The 20,527-nt window shown below is 37.7% G+C and overlaps 1 protein-coding gene and 1 long non-coding RNA gene across 2 annotated transcripts; one reads left to right on the top strand and one right to left on the bottom strand.

The window, feature by feature from the left end:
• Window positions 1-206: 206 nt before the first annotated feature.
• LOC121049040 lies at window positions 207-1,536 on the bottom strand. Its single transcript, XR_005799199.1, has 3 exons — window positions 1,378-1,536; window positions 1,178-1,258; window positions 207-441 (listed from the first exon to the last, which is right to left on the bottom strand). It is a non-coding gene; the product is annotated as an uncharacterized LOC121049040 (long non-coding RNA).
• A 12,701-nt stretch (window positions 1,537-14,237) lies between these two features.
• On the top strand, window positions 14,238-17,765 carry LOC112167174 (putative wall-associated receptor kinase-like 16). The gene is made up of 3 exons (XM_024304150.2): window positions 14,238-15,638; window positions 15,778-15,960; window positions 16,330-17,765. The coding sequence occupies exons 1-3, from the start codon at window positions 14,774-14,776 to the stop codon at window positions 17,541-17,543; spliced, it is 2,262 nt and encodes a 753-aa protein (XP_024159918.1). The 5' UTR covers window positions 14,238-14,773; the 3' UTR covers window positions 17,544-17,765.
• Window positions 17,766-20,527: the final 2,762 nt, after the last annotated feature.

Below are 20,527 nucleotides of genomic sequence, written 5' to 3'. Positions count from 1 at the left end.
ACCAAAAATCATTCAAAAGGTGATTGGCATTGTCAAAATCAAATCTTGAATCTTTGTACCTAGAAACAAGAAGATTGAATCAGATAACCCCAAATGAATTGCGATTCACCATTCCCAAATAAGAAGGTACAGAGTTTTGAGAGAGAGGGATAGAGAGAAACTTACTATTCAATAAAGTGGAGGATTATGATTCTAGGGCTTTTCTTGTTCCTCTGACCAATCTTGATTGTGAGCTTTAAACAGTAAGGTTCTTCTACTTATGTTTTTGCGAATGATGGAGGCCCCGACTCGGTACAACGGTTGAACTTTTAAATTTGTTCAAATGATTGAGTGGTATAGGAATTAAGGTCACATACTTCGATTGGGCAAATCCCAGAACTCGATAAATCACTCAATTAGAGACTGGGCAATAGCTAGAGCTTCACCATATGTGGGCTTATTCTGAGAAGAAAACATTGATCAAAATGTTATGATCAGAATGCATAGAAAACACTGGTTTGTAGTCACTTTCGAACTGAAGTTAAGTTTCAGGGCATGCTTTGCATCTCTAATCTAACTTACTAAAGAACGAGGACAGAAAACAAGTGTAAAGGTTCTCAAATCAATTGTTTGTAACAATAAGCTGCAAGTTTGAGAAAATTTCAGAAAACTAGTAACAAGCAAGAAAATTTCACCAACAATTAGTCTTTCAGTGATTTCAAGCAAAACTTTCCAGATTTGAAGTAAACATGCAAAGCTACTATTTTGAAAAGTTTCATGCTAATCGAAGTTCAAATGGAGGGTCAAACAAGAATCTAAAATTGACAGAAACGCTGATTCTGCAGAAATCCTGAAACAGTGCAGTAACTTCAAAATAGCACAAGTATCTCAGTTTAACTCCGTTTTCTTGAAACCAAGCTCAAAATGATCACTGAAGAGTCTACTTTAAGCTGTCAAAAACTGAGAATAAAACAAGAAGTATAGGTTTTTCGAAAATCATGGAATATCCCACTGGTTCAGCTTGGTGCTGTCTTTGAGGCATAACATCAAACACTTGGAGTGCAGTAATTGAACTTTGGTCCTTTCCAGTCCTATCCATCCTCATGGGTTTACCAAAACATAATAATCAAAAGTGCATTCCATTACAACCTTGAATAGCTTTAAGAACTGGAATTTAACAGAAAGTAGAAGTTCTTACCGAAAGGAAAGAAAATTTCTGGTATTGAAGCAAAATAGAGAGAAGCTCAGTGGTTTGAAATCTCAAAGTCCTCCATTTGTTCTGTCATAGTGAAATAAGTTAATTAGAGGAGGTTTACAAGACATGTAAGGCAAGAGAAGACCTGGAGCTGCGAAATTGGAAATGTGCAGAAGGAGGTTTGATCAATCCTATCTTCATACCTCTTAACATGATGAGAAGCAAGGCATAGAGGTAAAGTAGCTACTGATTTTCGACCTTAGATGAAAATGAAGTGAGAAGATTCAAGTATTTGAGAGCTTAGGAGAGAAGTGGGAGCGGAATGGAAAGAGAACAGAGATAGCTTGGTTTTTGTTAACTGAGTGTTTAGCTGTCAAAGAGTCTAGGTAATGAATTAACAAGACCCATAAATTAATTGGGGAAAAAGACTCCCCATAAATTTAGACAAACAAGCCTTCTGTTTTTCTGCACTACACTACAAGCAGTGAGCCTTCCCAGCAAATCCTTTTGTAGCACCAAGTTTCCCTAACAAGACCAACAAAACAGAAGAAACGTGTTACAAAATTGAAGAGCTATACCCAAACTCAAAACCCCAAAACACAAATCAGCTTTAATTGAAAGAAGAAAGAGTTCTTGTTTGACAACATGGAAGAACCCAGTCGAAAAAACCCCAAAACACAAATCATTTGCAGGAAAAAAAAAAGAAAAAAAAAGCCTAAAATCAATTGAAGATTGAACCCAGTCGAAACCCTAAACTACAAAATGATTGAAACCCTAAATTGCTTACCAATATCCGATTTGAAAACAGCTCTTGCTGGAGAGCTCCATTAATACGAACATGAAAGATGAAGTAGAGACTAAGAAGAAGAAGGAGAGACTACGAAGAAGAATAGAGAGAGTGAGAAGATGAAGGAGAGAGTGAGAATCGAGATCTGAGAGAGCACAGTGAGAAGGAGAGAGGCTAGTGTTTGAGTTTTCTAGTTTCGCGGGTTCTAGGTCTAGCTGGGAGAGCTGAGTGAGAAGGAGAGAGCGCACGGGGTAGTGTTTAAGTGTTTAGTCGTGGTCGAACTGAGTGAGAAAGACAGAAAGTGACTTAATTGCGAGGGACTGTTGAGTGTCAAATAGCACAAGTCAAAATAACTTGGGAAATTTTAAAACAACCCCCACATTCAGACAACATTTAAATGTTGTCTGAATGTCACAACATTTTCCAGTCAACTAGGGCGTGGCTACTTGAGAGGGAAAAGACTCAATCAACTTTTGGATATCCCTCCAAATTTGAGATAGAAAATCTCCACCTTCTACAACTACACAAATGTGTTGTCTAAATGCTCACCATTTATCCAAATTTGAGATAGGAAATCACCACCTTCTACAACTACACAAATGTGTTGTCTGAATGCTCACCATTTTTCCAAATTAAACCAGTATGGTTTTAGTGTATATTCAGACAACATAAAAAAAATTCAGACAACATAAAAAAAAATTATGTCGTCTGAAAAACTCATACGACATAAAACAAAACTTATGTTGTCTGAAGTGTGTCGTCTGAAGGGCTTTTTGGCATAGTGACACATGAAAATCAGCTTCAACTTCAAATCTCACTAAGGATTTCACTCAGAATAAAGCGCTCAGATTTTCTGGGTAATTCTACTCACTCATGTTTATGTGAGACGAAGGATATATAAAAGCAAAATAACTCACATAAATGTTAAGATGGAAAGGCTTTTTCTGGAAAATAAAAATAAAGATTGATCCCATGCAAGAATATCTATCACCTGAATTATAGAATTGCCCTATAGGCTCACCTCTTTGACTCATCTCCACAAGTTGCCTCACACTTTTCCTAGGATCATAAAGGTCTTTGTTCCGGTTGTAATGGGGTTAAGGGTTTTGGCTAATAGAAACGAAAGATAAATGAATTCAAAGGTTCTAAGAAATCAATAGAGCAAAAATAAACCGATGCTCAACATCGCCAAATTCTCATAGGTGTCACACTTTCACTTCTCAAATAACGAACATGGAAGGCCAAATTTCGTTGTGTTGGGCCTTGACTTCAATCTAACCTCCTTATACTCCAAAAATCTTCAAGAAAACTTCAAGACATAGCTCTAACGTTTGTGATTCCCAATACTTTAGTCTTCTGAATTTTCTCTCTTTTATTTTTCCTCACACCATTGAACAATGAAGACAGAATCAACACCATAAACTCCAAGTTTCAAATCTTACTTCTTGGTAGTTGATAGCACGTCAACTTTCTCCTTTATTTCTAACACATAGCCTCATTCTTTTCCTTTTTTTTTTTTTTTTTGTTCTCTTTCTGTCACTTTCCCAAAGCAGGTTTCATTCTTGCTTTCACATGCCAAGCTTGGCAACCTTCTTTCAGAGCTCTTCCATTGTCACGTCAAAATTGTTTTCCCTTTTTTTTAGCTCTGTTTTGCATTAAAACATTCCATATCCAAGCTGATATACAAGTTCATGCTTCAGACAACAACAATTTCCTTTGAAACAATAACCAAGGTAGATTTCCCTTCTTAACTTCGGTGCCATTCAAAAGGCCAAGGTGTGTCCAACTTTTTTTTTTTGTGTGTGTTCTTGTTATCACTATTCAGACACACCTTGCATTCAAAACTACTTCGACAATCCTTAACTGAAATTTAGAAGTATGACCTGCAAATCTGCAAGTACACATCACAACCCCCAAACTTGTTTTCTTCAGCACACATTCTTCACTCTAAAATTCCTCATATGCATCTTCATAGTGCTCCATCAATTTCTCATAACATAGGTAGGATATGTGTTTAAGGGTGAAGGGTTGGGAATATGTGTTTTATGAAAGAAAAGGCTTATTTTGGCTCAAAGGGCTATCTAAGGGATAATGTAATCAGGAATGGAGGCTATTTGGCCATGGTGGTGGTGATCCTAATTGCCTTAATCCCTTCTTAAAAATCATGTGAATCAATATAAAGTCTCGAGAGTCATTGAAGCAAGTTCTAGGACAAAATAATGAGATCATGTACAACCTATCTAACAAGAAAGATTATAGAACTAGTGTATAACACTCTCAAGAATAGGCAATAGGCTTAAAACTCACATAGCTTATACAAGTCTACACTAACTGTCACATGCTTCTCTAGATCACAGATTTTCATATTAACAATGACTGTTGTGTTTCAAGCATGATCATCATAAGAGAATATTAACAAAAGATTGATGTCTAGACCTAAATCGATGCTTATCATATTCATCAGCTCTATAGAAATCCAATTCGTTTTCTCATCCTAGCTGTTGGAAGAAACTAAAGCAAATAAGCAGAACTATTTTTTTTTAGAGTTGATTTCCATTTTTTCTACTACGCTATTCTACCACATGTGAAGCCAAAAATATAAAAACAAGAATCTAAATTCCTCTCCCCAAACTTAAGTGAGACATTGTCCTCAATATTGAAAATATTAGCTAGCAGTAATGCATCAAACAAGTAAGGGAAGAAGCACAAAAAAATAATAAAATAAAATAAAGAAAAGTAAAGAATGAGTTTAGAGCTCCTTGGATGTAGACAAAGAGGAAGAAAGGCCAAGACATGCTCCAAATAGAATCTCCATGGTTGTTGAAGTTTAACTCCCGGATCGGACACTGAAGACAGAGTTATTTGGCCAAAATTCGCCGGGGCTCATTGCAAAGTCTTGTAGCTCTCATCGAATCACATAAAATCGACATATTACATGTCAAAAACGAACATTCCTGCTGCAAGTTATCACAACCTAAATTTCACAGTGCGATTTCTTTTTCCCGAGATACCCAAAATATCCAAAATAGTAGCTTCCTTGAGATCGCAATAGCAAACATCCTACTTATATGAGAATTTCCAATTTTCCAATCACTTGTCTTGAGTATGCAATGCTTCCTCCTTTTTATTTTTTTCTTTCGAGACCACTTCATGTTTTTCCTTGCATTAAACTTGAAGTAGAGCATCAACAATTGTAAAGGAGGTGGCCATGGAGGTTGAAGTGATTGTGGGAGGAACTCAACCTTAGAATTTGAGGGAAGCTTGGGAACACACATGAGCTCAAGTCTTGGAGTTGGAATAAAGGGAAGAAAGAGCTTGGAGGGTAAAGAAGGGAAAACTTCGCAAATTTGGTGCTCCACAGATGCTTGAAAATTTGGTGCATCAACTACCACAGTGGTGACTTCATCAAGCACATTCGATGTATAAGTTCTCACAGCTTCTTCAAAAATAATTTCATCCTTTGGTTCTTTATTCTCTAGCTTGACAGCGCCTAACTCTGTAGGAACTTTAATAGAAGGAGGAAGGTTGGTGCTCTCAGTAGCTTTATCATCAATAGTTCTTTTTCTCATGTTTGGCTCAAAATATTCATCTTCCTCATCGAGCTGAAAATCAAACCTTTCTTCTAGTTTAGCAGGAAGCATTATGTCCTCTTCCTCCCAGACATTAGCAAGCCGCAAAATTTGAAGTTCAATTTATGATAATGTTTGTGCAAGTTTTGAAAGCCTTTCTTCAAGCTTTGATTGATCCTGTTTAAGAATTGCAACCTCTTGATCAAACTTTTCTGATCTCTTCAATAGTTCAACTACCACCTCCTTTATAGTAGGATCTTCTTGCAAATAGATTGGAGCTTGATAGGATGATGGGACATTACTAGAGGGATATGACCACTGTGCAGTTTCATAATATGAATTTTCAGACCATGAGTAGTTGGAATGATCTACCCATCCCAGGTTACAATTATATGGCTCTTGTTTTGGCCATGAAGGAGCATCCCATGAATATGAATTATTTCCAGACATTGAATATGTGTTGCAGTGGTACAGTACTTACTCAGAATAATACCCAGTGAAAGCCATGAAAATTTACTCTTTGCAGCTTGCACAAAAACTATTCTGTTTTCTGCGCAGATTGAGCACTGTTTGGTATTTCTCAAATATCTCTTAGCTCACAGCTCAGAATGATGATTTTCATGGAGTGTTGGAAACTAGACTCGTGTAGATTTCCGGTGATGTATCACACTCCTAGAAAAATATGAAAATATCAGTTCGTAATCAGCTTTGCACAACAGTTCCAAAAGGTAAAAGAAATAAAAGCTGGTCTGACTTATTTTATCAAAACCTTTTTTGTTTTTATTTTTTGACTCCAAAAAGTAAATAAATTAAAAAAAAAAAAAAAACTAACACAACTAGAATTAAATTAGGAATCCAATATTTTGAATTAAACTAAATTATCCCCGGCAACGGAGCCAAAAACTTGTTGTGAAATTTTAATTAAAACGCGCAAGCGCACGAATCATCGTTAGTATAGTGTGCAAGTACGAGGTCATTCAAACTGAGGATTGATAATCAATTTAAATCCTAATCTAATTAATCCAAACACAAAATTCACATAAACCATCAAGCAAAAGAAGATATTGATTTTTGGGTTTCCAATAAACAAATAATTTGAGAATTAAAGAAACAAACAAATAATGATAAAACCTAGGGTTTCGGAATCAACCACTAATAATCCTATTTACGTTTCGATGCAATTAATAGATCCTTTTGTTTCTTTCAATGACAATTCCCGTATCTAAGTCCAGGTACAGCACTTAGACCATAGTTTTCCTTAAGTGTATGATTCTCTTCAGGTACGGCAGAGGTCGTATATCCTAATATGCAGTTTATCCAGGTATGGCATAAATTTAACACTTAGGACTCATTCTGTACTAGAAAACAAGAGAATCATGCAAATCATTACTTCAGGTACGACAATAATGTAATTCACAACTCTTAATCATAAGAAGCTAATTTGAATTATATTGCAGGTACGCCTCAAATTCATCTTCTAATTACTAGATGCAAAGCCCTAAGGTGATCAATCAAAGAACTTAAACATAAAGCATCGATTCAAATAGTGACTAAGAATTCATCATAAGGAAACTATAAATCCATCAATATAACATCAAAGTACATGCATAAACAATCATGATAGGGCATCATCCTAACCCTAGAAAATGGTTTAGCAAAAGATAACTAAATAAAACATAACAAAAACATAAAAAGAATGGAAGGGGAAAAGAAGGGAAAGGCGGATGAGTCGTCTCTGCTCCTTCGACGTCTACATTGTGCTCCCAAGACTCCCTTCTCATGTAAATTCGTGCTTCCTTATATAGGGGAGATTTCTGCTCATCTTTGGCTTCATGTTTCCTTGTAAAACTTGGGTTTAGATTCATTTCTTCATTTGGAATGGGAAAAACTTGATATATCTCTTGTAGAAGTAGGAATAAGTTCCTCATTGAATCCTCATCTGAATTAACTTCCTTGAAACATTAGGATTCATGATCTTGTGCCACGGAACTTGAGTTCTCCACGAATGGTTGTAAATTCCCGAGCAGATTTCATATCCGACCTATCTTCACTCAAATAATCATAACTTTCTCCAGAAGTATCGAAATCGAGATCCGTAAAGTTCTACAGAAAGTAAACATCTGTAGCTTTCCAATGATATAAGGTTTATTGTCTAATTCGATATGATACTTTCCCAGTAATTAGGAGAAGTTGGATGTTCTGCACAGGCAGATTCCCAGTCTCAGATTGCACATTGCCTTTCAATCCTAGTTAGCTCATTTTAGCTTCTTTTCTTCTTTCTATGAAACAAACCTACAAACACATTAAAATGTAAATGAATCATAAATAAAGAGAACTAAACATAAAAATCAAGATTACGAGGCATAGAAATATAGGATAATATGAGCACATCAAAGGGAAGTACACGGCTCAATAGAAGGAGTTGCTAGCCGTAATTCATTGTTTGAGAACTTGAAGACACTATTTTTTATAGGGTCGAAGTTCATCGTGAAGACAGACAATTCTGCTGTCAGCAACTTCCTGACTCAACCTAAGTTAACCTCGTAGCAAGCTCGATGGCAAGAGTTTCTTGTAGAGTTCGACTTCCAGTTCAAACACAGTTGGTTGCACTAACCAAGTTGCTGATACTCTAAGTCGTAATGCCGACCTTGCCACCCTCAGGATGTTAGCCACTTTGTCGGGCAGTGTCATTGCTACAGACATTAAGCAATGTATCAAGAAGAGTTTGGAGAAAGATCCAATGGCACAATCCCTAATAAAAATGGTGAAAGAAGAGAAGAGCCGTCCATTTTGGATGGATGATGGTATATTGATGGCATAAGGAGGACGAGTGTTCGTTCCACGAGCAGAGGGACTACAAAGGATGCTCATGAGGGAGTGTCACGACACCTTGTGGGCAGGTCACCCTAGCTGGCAAAGAACCCATGCACTTCTAAAGCAAGGCTACTAGTGGCTTCAGATGAAGGACGATGTCACAGAGTACACCAAGACTTGCCTAATCTGCAAGCAAGATAAGATCGAGCATCAGAAGACTCCGGGGTTATTGGAACCATTATCCATTTCGACTCACCCGTGGGAAAGTGTCTCCCTTGACTTCGTTACAAACCTCCCTAAGGTGGGAGACCTATCAGGCATCCTTGTCGTAGTTGATAGGTTTTCAAAGTATGCTACCTTTGTGCCAACCCCAAAGTACTGCTCGGCGGAAGATACCGCAAGCCTCTTCTTCAAGCATCTTATGAAGTATTGGGGTGTGCCAAAGAACATTATCAGTGACCGCGACACCAGGTTTACAAGTACATTTTGGGCCGAGCTATTTAAGTTGCTTGGTTATGAGCTCAGCATATCTTTGAGCTATCACCCATAGACTAATGGGCAAACAGAACAATTCAATGGGATGTTAGAAGAGTATTTGCGCCATTTCGTCTATGCCAATAAGTAGAATTGGGTGCAATTGCTAGATGTTGCACAATTTGTTTCAACTCAAAGAAGAGCTCATCCACCAACAAGAGCACTTTTGAAGTTGTCACTGGTCAACAGCCTCTCTTGCCTCATACTATGCAAGAAGTTTACAAAGGGGCAAATCTGCGTGCTTTCAACTTCACAAAAGAATGGAAGATCAATGCCGAGATTGCTCAAGCCTATCTGGAGAAAGCGGCGGGAAAAATGAAGAAGTGGGATGATCAAGGTCGCAAGCCTAGGGAGTTTAAAGTAGGAGACATGGTCCTTGTCAAGCTACTTCAGAAACAACTCAGGTTCCTGCGCTCCAGAGACAAGCAACCATTCAGAAAGTATGAAGGACCATTCCCCATCATTTCTAAAGTGGGGAAGTGTTCCAGCAAAGTCGACATTCCCACCTAGATGAGAGTTCACCCCGTCTTCCATGTCAGCAACCTCAAGCCGCACTAGCCAGACCTTGAAGATCAAACACGCAACTAGCCTATTCGAGAGCCCCTCTACATCAGACCACCCATGCCAAAAGAAGTGGAGGAGATCCTTTAGAGAGAATGATCAAAGTGCCAAAGCGCCCATGCCAGCAGTTCCTTATCAAGTGGAAGGGTCTCGGAGATGAAGAAACTAGTTTGGAAAATGCTGAAGCCCTAAAGAAGAAGTTCAAGTAGAAGATTGAAGACTTCAAGACTAAGACAGTCATCGAGAGCGCCGACAGCTTAAGTGGGGGAGGATGTTAGGAGCTGCACTTGTAATGCTGCAAGCAACCTTGTTCAGGGTCATTAGTTGAGTCTTTGGTTGGTTGCTTGTGTGCTAAGAATGTTTTGGTAATTTACAAATTATGTAATTTACTTTATTTAATATTTAGTCTCCTTGGCCAAGTGCATGTTTCCCACTACCTTGCCCATTTAAGCCCGTTATGCTCTATAGGGAGGGGTTCCTAGTCGGCATAATATAGAGTATGGACTACGGAACTAGTTAGGTAAGCACATGGACTTTAGTCTCCCTTACCGTCTTACCATCAATAAAAGAAGAATTATTCAATCATTTGTGTCCTGTGAGATTGCTTCTTGATATTTTCTTTCTATTATTAATTTTTTCTTCATGGTTGCCCAACGTTTATATAATTGTGTTCATGCTTACTGCTAGTACTATTTTAATATCGTGTGGCTTTCATTATTCTTTGCAAGGTACTTACTTGGCTGACTTGCTTGCTAGTAAGTGCCGCACTATCCACTTTGTGCATTGCAAAATTTAGCCCGTGACACTTGGCTATTCAAGATCACTTGCGACAACACACCTCGCAACGACCATCCCTAATTAAAGTTCTTGGATAGCTAATACTTCCCCACAAACATTACTAACATTTCTATGGGTAAGGGTGAGTTGCAAGTAATGGTGACCACGTTTCGAAATTGTTGGCCCAACAGTTCATATGACTCCTCCTCGTACAGAGGCAGTGTGCTCGATCTGCCCCCTTCTTACACTATCTTAGACAAAAACAAGGTTTTTTCCGTTGGATGCAATGAATATACTGTTGGATGAGAATTTCACAGTCAAAGTGTCAAATTTTAAAGCTTTAATTTGAAATAGTTTCATAAAGATCAAAATCAGCTGTCCACATTAGTAAAAGGTACGCTTGGGTACCTAGACCCTAAAGATCTCCAGTCAAACACACTGACAGAGGAGTGATGTCTATAGCTTCGGTGTTGTCCTTGTGGAGCTAATAACGAGTCAAGTGGCAATTTATGACAAGGCGCATGAGTCAGAGAGAAACCTAGTGAACTTTTTTGTAACGTCGGTGTTAGAGAATCGCTTGGATCAGATTCTTAGTCTCGAAATAATCAAAGAGGGAAGCTTTGAAATAGTTGAACAAGTTGCCCATCTCACCAAAAGACGTTTTAAGTTTGAAAGGAGGGGATAGGCCTACGCTGAAAGAAGTAGCTATGGAGCTAGAGGGGATATTGCAAGGCATCCAGAGGGGAAGCCTGATGCCTCTCCCAAAGAGACCGACTACTTGCTTGCGACGTCAGCTGCAAATGCTTACGTTGTTGATGTTAGAGCCTTAGAGGTGATGAAGGTGAAGTTACAACCAGTATTGACTACGACCAGAGCACGCAGAATCAAGCCCAAATAATGAAGCCCGATGATGGGTGGGCAATAGTTGATTAATATTAGCTTCTCCTTTCATAGCTAGTGTTGTATTGCGTTGTACGTTCTTAATTTGGTTTGGGTTTGCTTTACATCATTTGAGTTAAGTAGTGCCTCCTAAAATAAAAAGTACGGTATCATACTGAAGGTTATGTGAGTTGTAAATTTTCTTTTTGGCCGTATGTATGAGTTGTAATTTAATTAGTTGTGTGAAATCTTTTCTTTTTGAAATGAAGCTAGCCAGCTAGGTTACTTGTAAGTTATTTTGCCTATCTTTCGAGGCAGAACTCGATTTACTTAACTTGTTTATATATATATGTGTGTGTGTGTGTATTTTTTTTCTTTAATAATGGTTTTTGTTGGTCTTCGTTTTCTCAAGTCAATAGCATGAAAAAGAAAGAAAAAAAAATCTTGCTTGGCATGCTGACTAATCTGGTGTGGAAACAATTGGTTATATATATCACCATCATCTGCTTGACTTCACACAGCAAATAAATTATTAAAGACTTAGTCCTCTCGTTTTACCACTTGGTATTCCAATTGCAGAAAACGAGGGAGTCTTCCGTATGGCACCCGCACCACGTGGCAGTGGGGCGGGCCAATCAGTGCCCAATCAGGGGGGTATTTTGGGTATTTCATATTAAAAATCAGAGGCAGTTTCAGAAAAGAGGAAAAATTTTGGAGTTTTTGATTGGAGGGCCGCACTGCCTCACCACGTGGCAGCCCCCACGCTAGAATTTTTCGCAGAAAACAAATATCTTTCACATTTGCCACACTCTGCACGGCATTGACTAGTAATGGTCCATCACTGTATCATAGCTACCTGCTTGTGATTGCAGCCATTCCTCGAAAAGGGAGAGACGAGGAAATCGTCCGCTCCCGCACTCAATGGGCTAGGGTGGCCCTATTTCGCCTTACCAACTCCAGGGAAACTCCGAATACAGGCCTAGATCGTTTGTACAGACAGACTTTTGGGGTGCTAAGATCCAAAGTCGTCTTTATTAAGACATTCGAAAGAAATGTGCCACACTTTGCACGGTATTGACTAGTAATGGTCCATCACTGTATCATAGCTACTTGTCTTTAGTAAAGACACAAGAAAATTGGCATGTGCTTTGCCACAGGTTTTGTTCTTGTAAAGAAATTAGAAGGATAAAATAAAAAGAGGCTATGGCCAGGAGATCATGGCTATGTGAATACCAAATAAAGTCCATATCAGTTCAAGGCCTAGACAACGAATAACAAAATTATCAAAAGATGGCAGCCTGTAATTAAGAAACAATGAAAGGACAAAAATGTCTTTTCGGGATGAATAGTTGAAAATAGTAAACCGGGTTTTAGTATATTTAGAATTTGAAAGAAATGTATATGATATAATGCGTGTACATAGACGGGGCTAGGTGTTCATGTCCATGAGTAAACACGTATCAATGGTACGTTTGATACGAAGTCGGATACAAAATAGTTTTCAATTGTAGTTTATAATCTATGTGATTTAAATAATTTGTACATGACCATGAAAAATATCTGAGTTAATGCCGAGCTGATGAGAATATATTAGATATAGACAAGAGATGAATTACGATTTACTAGTATTCATCACTAAAAATAAATTTATCTCGACCAAAATACATTAAGACATGACATATTGTTACAGCTTTCAAGTTAAAAGAGTGATACCTAGTTAAAGACTAACCTTAGCAACTGGTATCATAATCTCTAAGATTAGAATTCTTCACTTCTTTTCGGTTTGGGAGCTTCTATTCATACCTCCAATATTGGTATTTGGACCTATCCGTTTTTTCAAATAATAGTTGGCTTTGTCAACTCATGTCAAATTACTAATAAAGATATAAATAAGGGGAAAAAAAATCTCTTCTTATCTCTACGAACAGTAATACTCTTCAACTTGGAAAAAACTTTCTCCTTTAATGTAAACGCTAAAATATATATTGTCAAACGTTATTTAACGTTGTAGTCAAAATTTTCAGAATTTGACTTTGTCCTTGTAAAGTGATAGACTTCCTTACTCACACAACTGACAATTTACAAGATCTATCAGTTGACAATTTATAAAAATAAAAAATAAAAAATAAAATAAAAATGGGAAATACAAAGACACCTCAGTTGATGAAGTCCTATTCATTCTGAATGCAAACAAACATGTGAATGAGTGGCGACAAAAAGCAGTACCCCAGCACGTTTATATGATAAATGCAGCAATGGGTAGTTGTCCACAAGATCGATCTTCCCGCACATCATCAGTCAGAGCAATTTTATGTGGAACTATTCTATAGATATGATGAAAAATTCAACCTTATGATATAAATCTATAGAGAATGCACTAGACTCATGGTTGATTATTGTAATTTTCTTCACTATCCCATACATATCTAAAATAAAAAGAACCATGCTCATTTCAAGTTGCTATTGAATCAGTTTAGGGATAATGAAACTTAAATGCCATGAAAATAATACTTGGAAAACATATTTGTACGAGCTGATGAGCAAACATGGTATTGTTGCCTACGCTAACCAAGAGTCAACAATTCATTGAAAAAGTGCTAGCACCTCTGTAACTGGTATATGGAGGATGAACTTCCAAAAATGAAAAAAGAAAAATTGCTGCAATTCCAAATCTTAAAAAACTAAAGGAGGTCCAACTAGTGATTTTGAAAGTATGAATAGAATCTTAAAAAAAAAAAGAGTTTTTATTGATTTTATTGGACGATGGACATTTTAGGAAAATTAGAGAGGTGTAGATATCAAAATGGTTATTTGTAAAAGTAAGTTGGAGGTCTATTAAGTGGGGAGGTCCAAATGCCAAATTTAGAGGTATGAATAGAAGCTCACTTTCAATTTATCTAACATAATTATTGTTAAAAAAATGAAAAGAAAATATTATTTTCACATTTTAGATGAAGTAAATAGTCATTAATTTGACTGATCAATGAATGAGATGATTCCACAAATTAATATAACAGGCATAAATATATATATATATATATATATATATATATATATATATATATATAACCCAGAGGACTTTTCTAGTGAAGTTAACCAAGTAGTGAATCAACTTATGCCGAGTGTTTCGATTTGATCACGTTTACGTACGATTATTTGCAACCAAGACTCATTATATACACACACACAAACTAGTAATATTGTAATGCTAATTGCTAACTTGTAATATGGTTTATATTCTTCTTACAAGAATAGTTCCCGCAACTTGGGAAGACCTCTGGTACCGGTCGTCTCTATTATTCCTTTGTTTGGTCGTTTCTACGGTTTATATTCCATTATTCCACACTTGCAGCCAGAAGTTAATGCATGGCTAATGGTCCGTCGTAAGGTACTTCCAACATGGTGATATTTGATAGTCAATGAATGACAATCACCATCCCGCATGACCATACATTTCCATGTCAGTTTGTGTTTTATTTTCAGGAAATAACCCGGGACGACCCAGTCTGGAATAGAAAGCTAGCTAGAGCATAGAATGAAGTTGTCCAGAAACTTCCCATGCCATGACTACAAAAGGCCGACTCAGGAATACTGCTTTACTCATCATCAACAATACAACTATTTGATACCAATACTCCTCCTTAATTATATTCCACAAACAAGCTAGTGCTGCATGCCATGTCGATCATGGCCTTGCAAATCCCATTGGCGGCAGTCCTAATCCTATTATCGGCGGCTAGTACTGCGACAACAACAACTGCTGCTCAAGCCCTGCCTGGCTGCTCTGACAAGTGCGGCAATCTCACAGTTCCATATCCATTTGGCATGAATAGTGATTGTTACCTGCACAAAGAATTCTTTATCAATTGTAGCCATACCACCCGACCACCAACACCTTATTTGATGAATGGGAATCTCATTGTTACTAACATATCCGTAGACGGGGAGTTGCATTTACTCAACTATGTAGGGCGGGATTGTTACAATAAAGAGGACAATCGAACTGAAAGAAGCACAGAACCTGAGCTCTGGTTGGTACCTCCGTACACCATATCCGATACCAAGAACAAGTTCTACGCTGTTGGTTGTGACACTTACGCAATCATGCGAGGCTTCCGAGGGGAAGATGAATTCATTACTGGGTGCATGTCAATATGCAACAGCCTTGCCAGTGTTGATAAAAACTCTTGCTCTGGCTCTGGGTGTTGCCAGACTAACATCCCTAGTGGATTGAACAATCTTACTATGAGTTTGAGTAGCTACAACAATCATTTGGATGTGTGGGACTTTAACCCCTGCAGCTACGCCTTCATTGTACAGCAAGACCAGTTCGCTTTCTCCTTTTCCAGTTTTGAACTATTGAATGACACTGAACGGCTTCCAATGGTCCTTAATTGGGACATTGGGAATGACACAGACTCCTGTCAAGCATGCGGAGCTAATAGCATGTGCAAAAACCGGTCTATCATTGGGTCTGTAGGTTATTTGTGCGAGTGTTTGCCTGGTTATGAAGGAAACCCGTACCACCCAGAAGGTTGCCAAGGTGTGATGATTATCTTTGATTTACCTACTTAGCTACTATTATATCAACATTATTTTAATTAAAGCGCACCATTGGAATTACAATTTTGCCAAATTTATTGATTTCTGACAGGCTTTTCCTTTCCTAATTTCCCTTTCAGATATTGACGAGTGCAAGGCTAACCCCTGCGAGAACGGACAGTGCTTAAATATTCCACCTCCAGGAAATTACTCTTGTTCATGTTACGAAGGATACAAACACGACGGCATGAATGACAAGATTTGCATCAAAGACGATTCCAAAAGAGACTCAAAGATCGTTCTCCTGCTTATGATTTCATTGGGTATGTATAATTAGATATTAACATGCTTGTGCATTGTATGACCATATATAGCCTAAACTTTAATTGAACAGTAATGATGGACTGAAATTTATTTAGCTTCAGCTACTTCTGTTCCAAATTCTAATTAACCTAGTATTCTCATACTTTTTCTTCATAGAAAAGTAATAAAAAGAGAATGCATAAATCATTTCCATATATAAAGGAAGACGTTTTCTCTATTGTGTTTGTTAACGAGAGAGAATAGAGAAGAGGCTCTGTCAATTTTTGATAAACAACCATCCTATGTATACCTCTAAATAACATCATATAGAATATACAAAAGCAAACTTATTAAAACAAATTTGATCATCAATTTTCAATTATTTGCAGGTGTAAGTGTAGGCTTCTTGGTTTTATTCCTTGGAATTTCGTGGATAAGTTGGGGAATGAAGAAAAGAGAGTTCATTAAACTCAAAGAAAAGTACTTCAAAGAGAATGGTGGCTTATTGTTACTGCAACAACTCGCTAGTCATGGAAGCTCGATGAAGACAACAAAAATCTTTACTGCTGAAGAACTTGAGAAGGCAACAAACAACTATCATGAGAGTGGAGTCCTTGGAGAAGGAGGTTATGGAACAGTTTACAAAGGTATACTACCGGATGACACAATGGTTGCCATAAAGAAGTCGAAAGGTGCTGCCCTTACCCAGAGTGATCAGTTTGTTAACGAGGTGATTGTCCTTTCTCAAATCAACCACAGAAATGTGGTAAAGCTATTAGGTTGTTGTTTGGAAACAGAAGCGCCTTTACTAGTATACGAATTCATTACGCATGGCACTCTTTATGAGCATATTCATAAAAAAAGATCATCACTCCCATTTGAATTACGAATGAAGATAGCAACTCAAAGCGCGGAAGCGCTGTCCCACTTACACTCCTCAATTTCCACACCAATAATACATCGAGATGTGAAAACATCAAATATTTTGTTAGATGATGATTATACGGCAAAAGTGTCAGATTTTGGAGCTTCCCGATTGGTTCCTTCAGGTCAAACTGATATACAAACTTTAGTGCTTGGGACATTTGGATACCTGGACCCTGAATATCTGCAATCAAACCAACTAACAGAAAAGAGTGATGTTTACAGCTTTGGAGTTGTCCTAGTGGAGCTACTAACAAGCAAAGTGCCGGTTTCTAAAGATAGATGCTTAACAAGCATCTTTCTTGCTTCCATGGAAGAAGGTTGGTTGAATCAAATACTTGATGATGGCATGGTGAATGAGGAAAACATTGAGACGGTAAAGAAAGTGGCCAATCTAGCAAAACGATGCTTGAGGGTAAATGGGGAGGAAAGGCCTACCATGAAAGAAGTTGTGAAAGAGTTAGAGGAAATGAGTGTCATGGCAAAACATCCGTGGGGATTTAATGCTAATTTTTGCAAAGAAGAGACTGAATACTTGCTTGGGTCATTTAATTCAGACGCTTATGTTGTGGGTAATGGAGAAGGTGATTGCAGTTCTAGTGGTCTAACCAGTGGTACGACCACTGCGTATGACGGCATGCAAATCGAACAGTTAATGCCACATGATGGTGGACGATAGTTGATATATTGGTGTCACTTGTGATATTTCTGTAATTCATTCTCTAGTAGGTAATAATGGTTGTTTCATTTTGATAAGAATGTAAGTGCACAAAATAAAAGTGTATTTTAGCACTCTATAAATGTGATAAGTAAGTTGAGTGTGGTCTTACTTGTTCTTTTCCTGCTATTGTGCTTTATGCAACTTAACAAGCAGGTAGAGCAGTATTGATTCTAGGAAAAGGGGCAAATGACAAATGTAAGGAGGTTTAGGATTCCGAGATCTACATGCTTTTAATAGGGCTATGCTAGCTAAACAGGGCTGGAGAATTGTTCAATTTCCGAATTCATTGATTGCCAAGATGTATAAGGCTAAGTACTTTCCCGAAACTTCTTTTTGGGAGGCAGAACCTCATCCATCACCTTCCTTTTCTTGGCGGAGTATTTCTGAGGCTAGAAGCGTTTTAGTCAAAGGGGCACGTTGGCAAGTGGGAGATGGGAATGATATATGGATTGGTGATCCATGGATACCTAGAGATGCTCCATTTCAGTTATTACATGTTCAGAGAGGTTGGGATGCTTCTTGGAAGGTTCGTAACTTGTTGAATAATGATGGCAGCTGGAATGAAACTTTAGTAAAGCAGGTTTGTCATGTTGATGATATCCCCTTCATTTTGTCTATTCCTTTGAGTAGCCGAAGGGTCAAGGATCGTTGGGTGTGGCATTTTGATTCCAAAGGGAGGTTTTCAGTTAAGAGTGCTTATAGACTCTTAATGGAGGAGGAGATGGTGCAAGAGGTTTCCTTGCAAACACAAGATCTATGGACGAAGCTATGGTCCACCAATGTTCCAGGTACGGCTAAAATTTTTCTATGGAAGGTGTTGAACAATTGTTTACCTACTATAGTTAGATTGTTAGAGAAACAGGTTCCTTTGGAGATTCGGCCTTGTGTTATTTGTGGAGTGGGGGATGAGACAATTGAACATCTTTGTAGGCTTTGTCCGTTTGTGAAGGGAGTGTTGGAGGCCGTGCCTGGGATAGAACACACTGCCTATTCTTCTAGTGCTAGGCAGTTGCAGCTTATGGAGTGGTTTTGGAGTTGTGCGTCTAACTTGCCTCCTAATTTATGGGCAACTTTTGTTTATAATTTGTGGGGTATTTGGAAGGAGAGAAATAATAGGGTGTGAGATAAGAAGACCATGGATGTGAACCAAGTGGTTTTGCTTTTGTCGGCTTGTCTCCAGGAGTACCAGAGACACCATGGTAAGGGCCAGGGTGGAGGAAGTCGGCGCGTAGTTCCTTGGAAACCTCCAAGTGCAGGGTGGGTGAAGATTAACGTTGATGGTGCCTTTTACAAAGAAACATGTACTGGGGGGATTTGAGTCATTATTCGTGATGATATGGGGAGATGTTTAGGTGGTTATTATGCCTCAGTATCTCATGTTTCCTCTTCAGAACAGGTAGAAGCATTAGCAGGGAGGGAGGCAGTCTCACTTGCTATTCAGCGTGGCCTCTCTCCAGTTATTTTTGAGATCGATTCTCTTACTCTTTTTCATGCTACTAAGCAGAGAGTCATTCCCCATACTTCCTTCATTGGTCGTGTGTATGATGACATTACCTTTCATCTGCAGCAGATGTTGGGTTCTTATTTTACTCATGCTTATCGTCAACCAATGTTGTGGCTCACACTTTAGCTCGTTTTGCTTGTTCTTCTTCTAGTTCTTTATTTTGGGGCCTCGAGCCTCCAGCTTGTATTGTTGATGTACTATCCCAGGAGTTTACCTCCTAATTTATTTACGTTGACAGTTTCTCAAAAAAAAAAAAAATCATTAAAATTTATTATGTTGTTGTCTATGACGATGTCCAAGGATAAATTAGCAGAGATATGCATGATAAAACATATTTGATACTCAATTGAAAATATTTCATAGAAGACAGGTTTCCAAAAATAATAAAATCAGGATACAGTGCAACTAGCAAGTGTTCATAAGAAACAAGAAGGAAGGAGATTTAGGAGGCAGTCCCTTATTCGGATCCTATTAGGCCCATCGGTATTGAGCTTGGGGCTTGGGCCTCATATTGGTATTTGATTGGGTAGCTGCTTTTTTGTTTTTTGTTTTTTTAGTTTTAAGTTGGAAGACATTAAGATTCTGAAAAATGTGGTTTCAAAAGATAGAGCCCAAAAAAAAAAAAAAACATACCAATAGATCTCAAGATTGTTAAAGGTTCATCTAAAAAGTGGATTCTGACGATGTTCACGAACTCTGGAAAAGTCTTTGGTACATTAACGAATCTGTACAATATTAATATATCAATTTCCAACTCCCTACAATCGTAGATTAACATGAAATGATTCAGAACAAGTCTATAAATTTATCGAATTCATCTACTTAATGTATGGACACAAAAATCTATATGAAGTAGTAAACACCAGAAAGAAAACACAACTGAAAAACAAAACACACCAATTGTGAAAAGATTCATGTTAGGGATGTTAATTTCGGTTCATAAGGATAGCAAGTACAAATTTCATAAGATAGGTATTTGAAAATTTCTAACTTCACATAGAGGAAATAAAATTTCTACTAGGCATTTCTTTATTGCTGGAAAACCTGTGGGTGCAACTTTAATGTAAAACTACGGAATGTTCTTCCTTATTTCTTTGTTTTGGCCAAGTCAACTAATGAATGTTCAAACTTCAAAGAGATATTTTGATACATGTACATTGAGAATACTACTGACCTAATATACTGACCCACGTGATCAATTGAAGTCTTTTTTTTTTTTTTTTTTTTTTTCTAATCAAGGCATAATCCAATATATTGATCACAACTTATAATGAGTGAATGATAATTACATACCCTCCTGCTATCAATTACGGGTAGACAAGAAGTTATGCTAGTACCATAGTGGTATTTAGAAACTAAAGCACTCATGTAACATTAAATACATCGAAATAGCATGAATCTTCATTCGGTACTATTCCAGAAGATTCGCTAAAACTCT

The sequence above is a fragment of the Rosa chinensis genome, chromosome 5 (genome assembly GCF_002994745.2).
Source record: "Rosa chinensis cultivar Old Blush chromosome 5, RchiOBHm-V2, whole genome shotgun sequence".
Taxonomy (NCBI): domain Eukaryota; kingdom Viridiplantae; phylum Streptophyta; class Magnoliopsida; order Rosales; family Rosaceae; genus Rosa; species Rosa chinensis.
The sequence above is the reverse complement of the archived record's forward strand: the minus strand, read 5'-3'. Positions and strand labels throughout refer to the sequence as shown.

Excerpts from the sequence above, each read along its gene's own strand:
- LOC112167174 (XM_024304150.2), top strand. The coding sequence starts at position 14,774 with ATGTCGATCATGGCCTTGCAAATCCCATTGGCGGCAGTCCTAATCCTA. Across the intron at positions 15,639-15,777 it reads CCACCCAGAAGGTTGCCAAG|ATATTGACGAGTGCAAGGCT; the intron begins GTGTGATGATTA and ends TTTCCCTTTCAG. Across the intron at positions 15,961-16,329 it reads CCTGCTTATGATTTCATTGG|GTGTAAGTGTAGGCTTCTTG; the intron begins GTATGTATAATT and ends AATTATTTGCAG.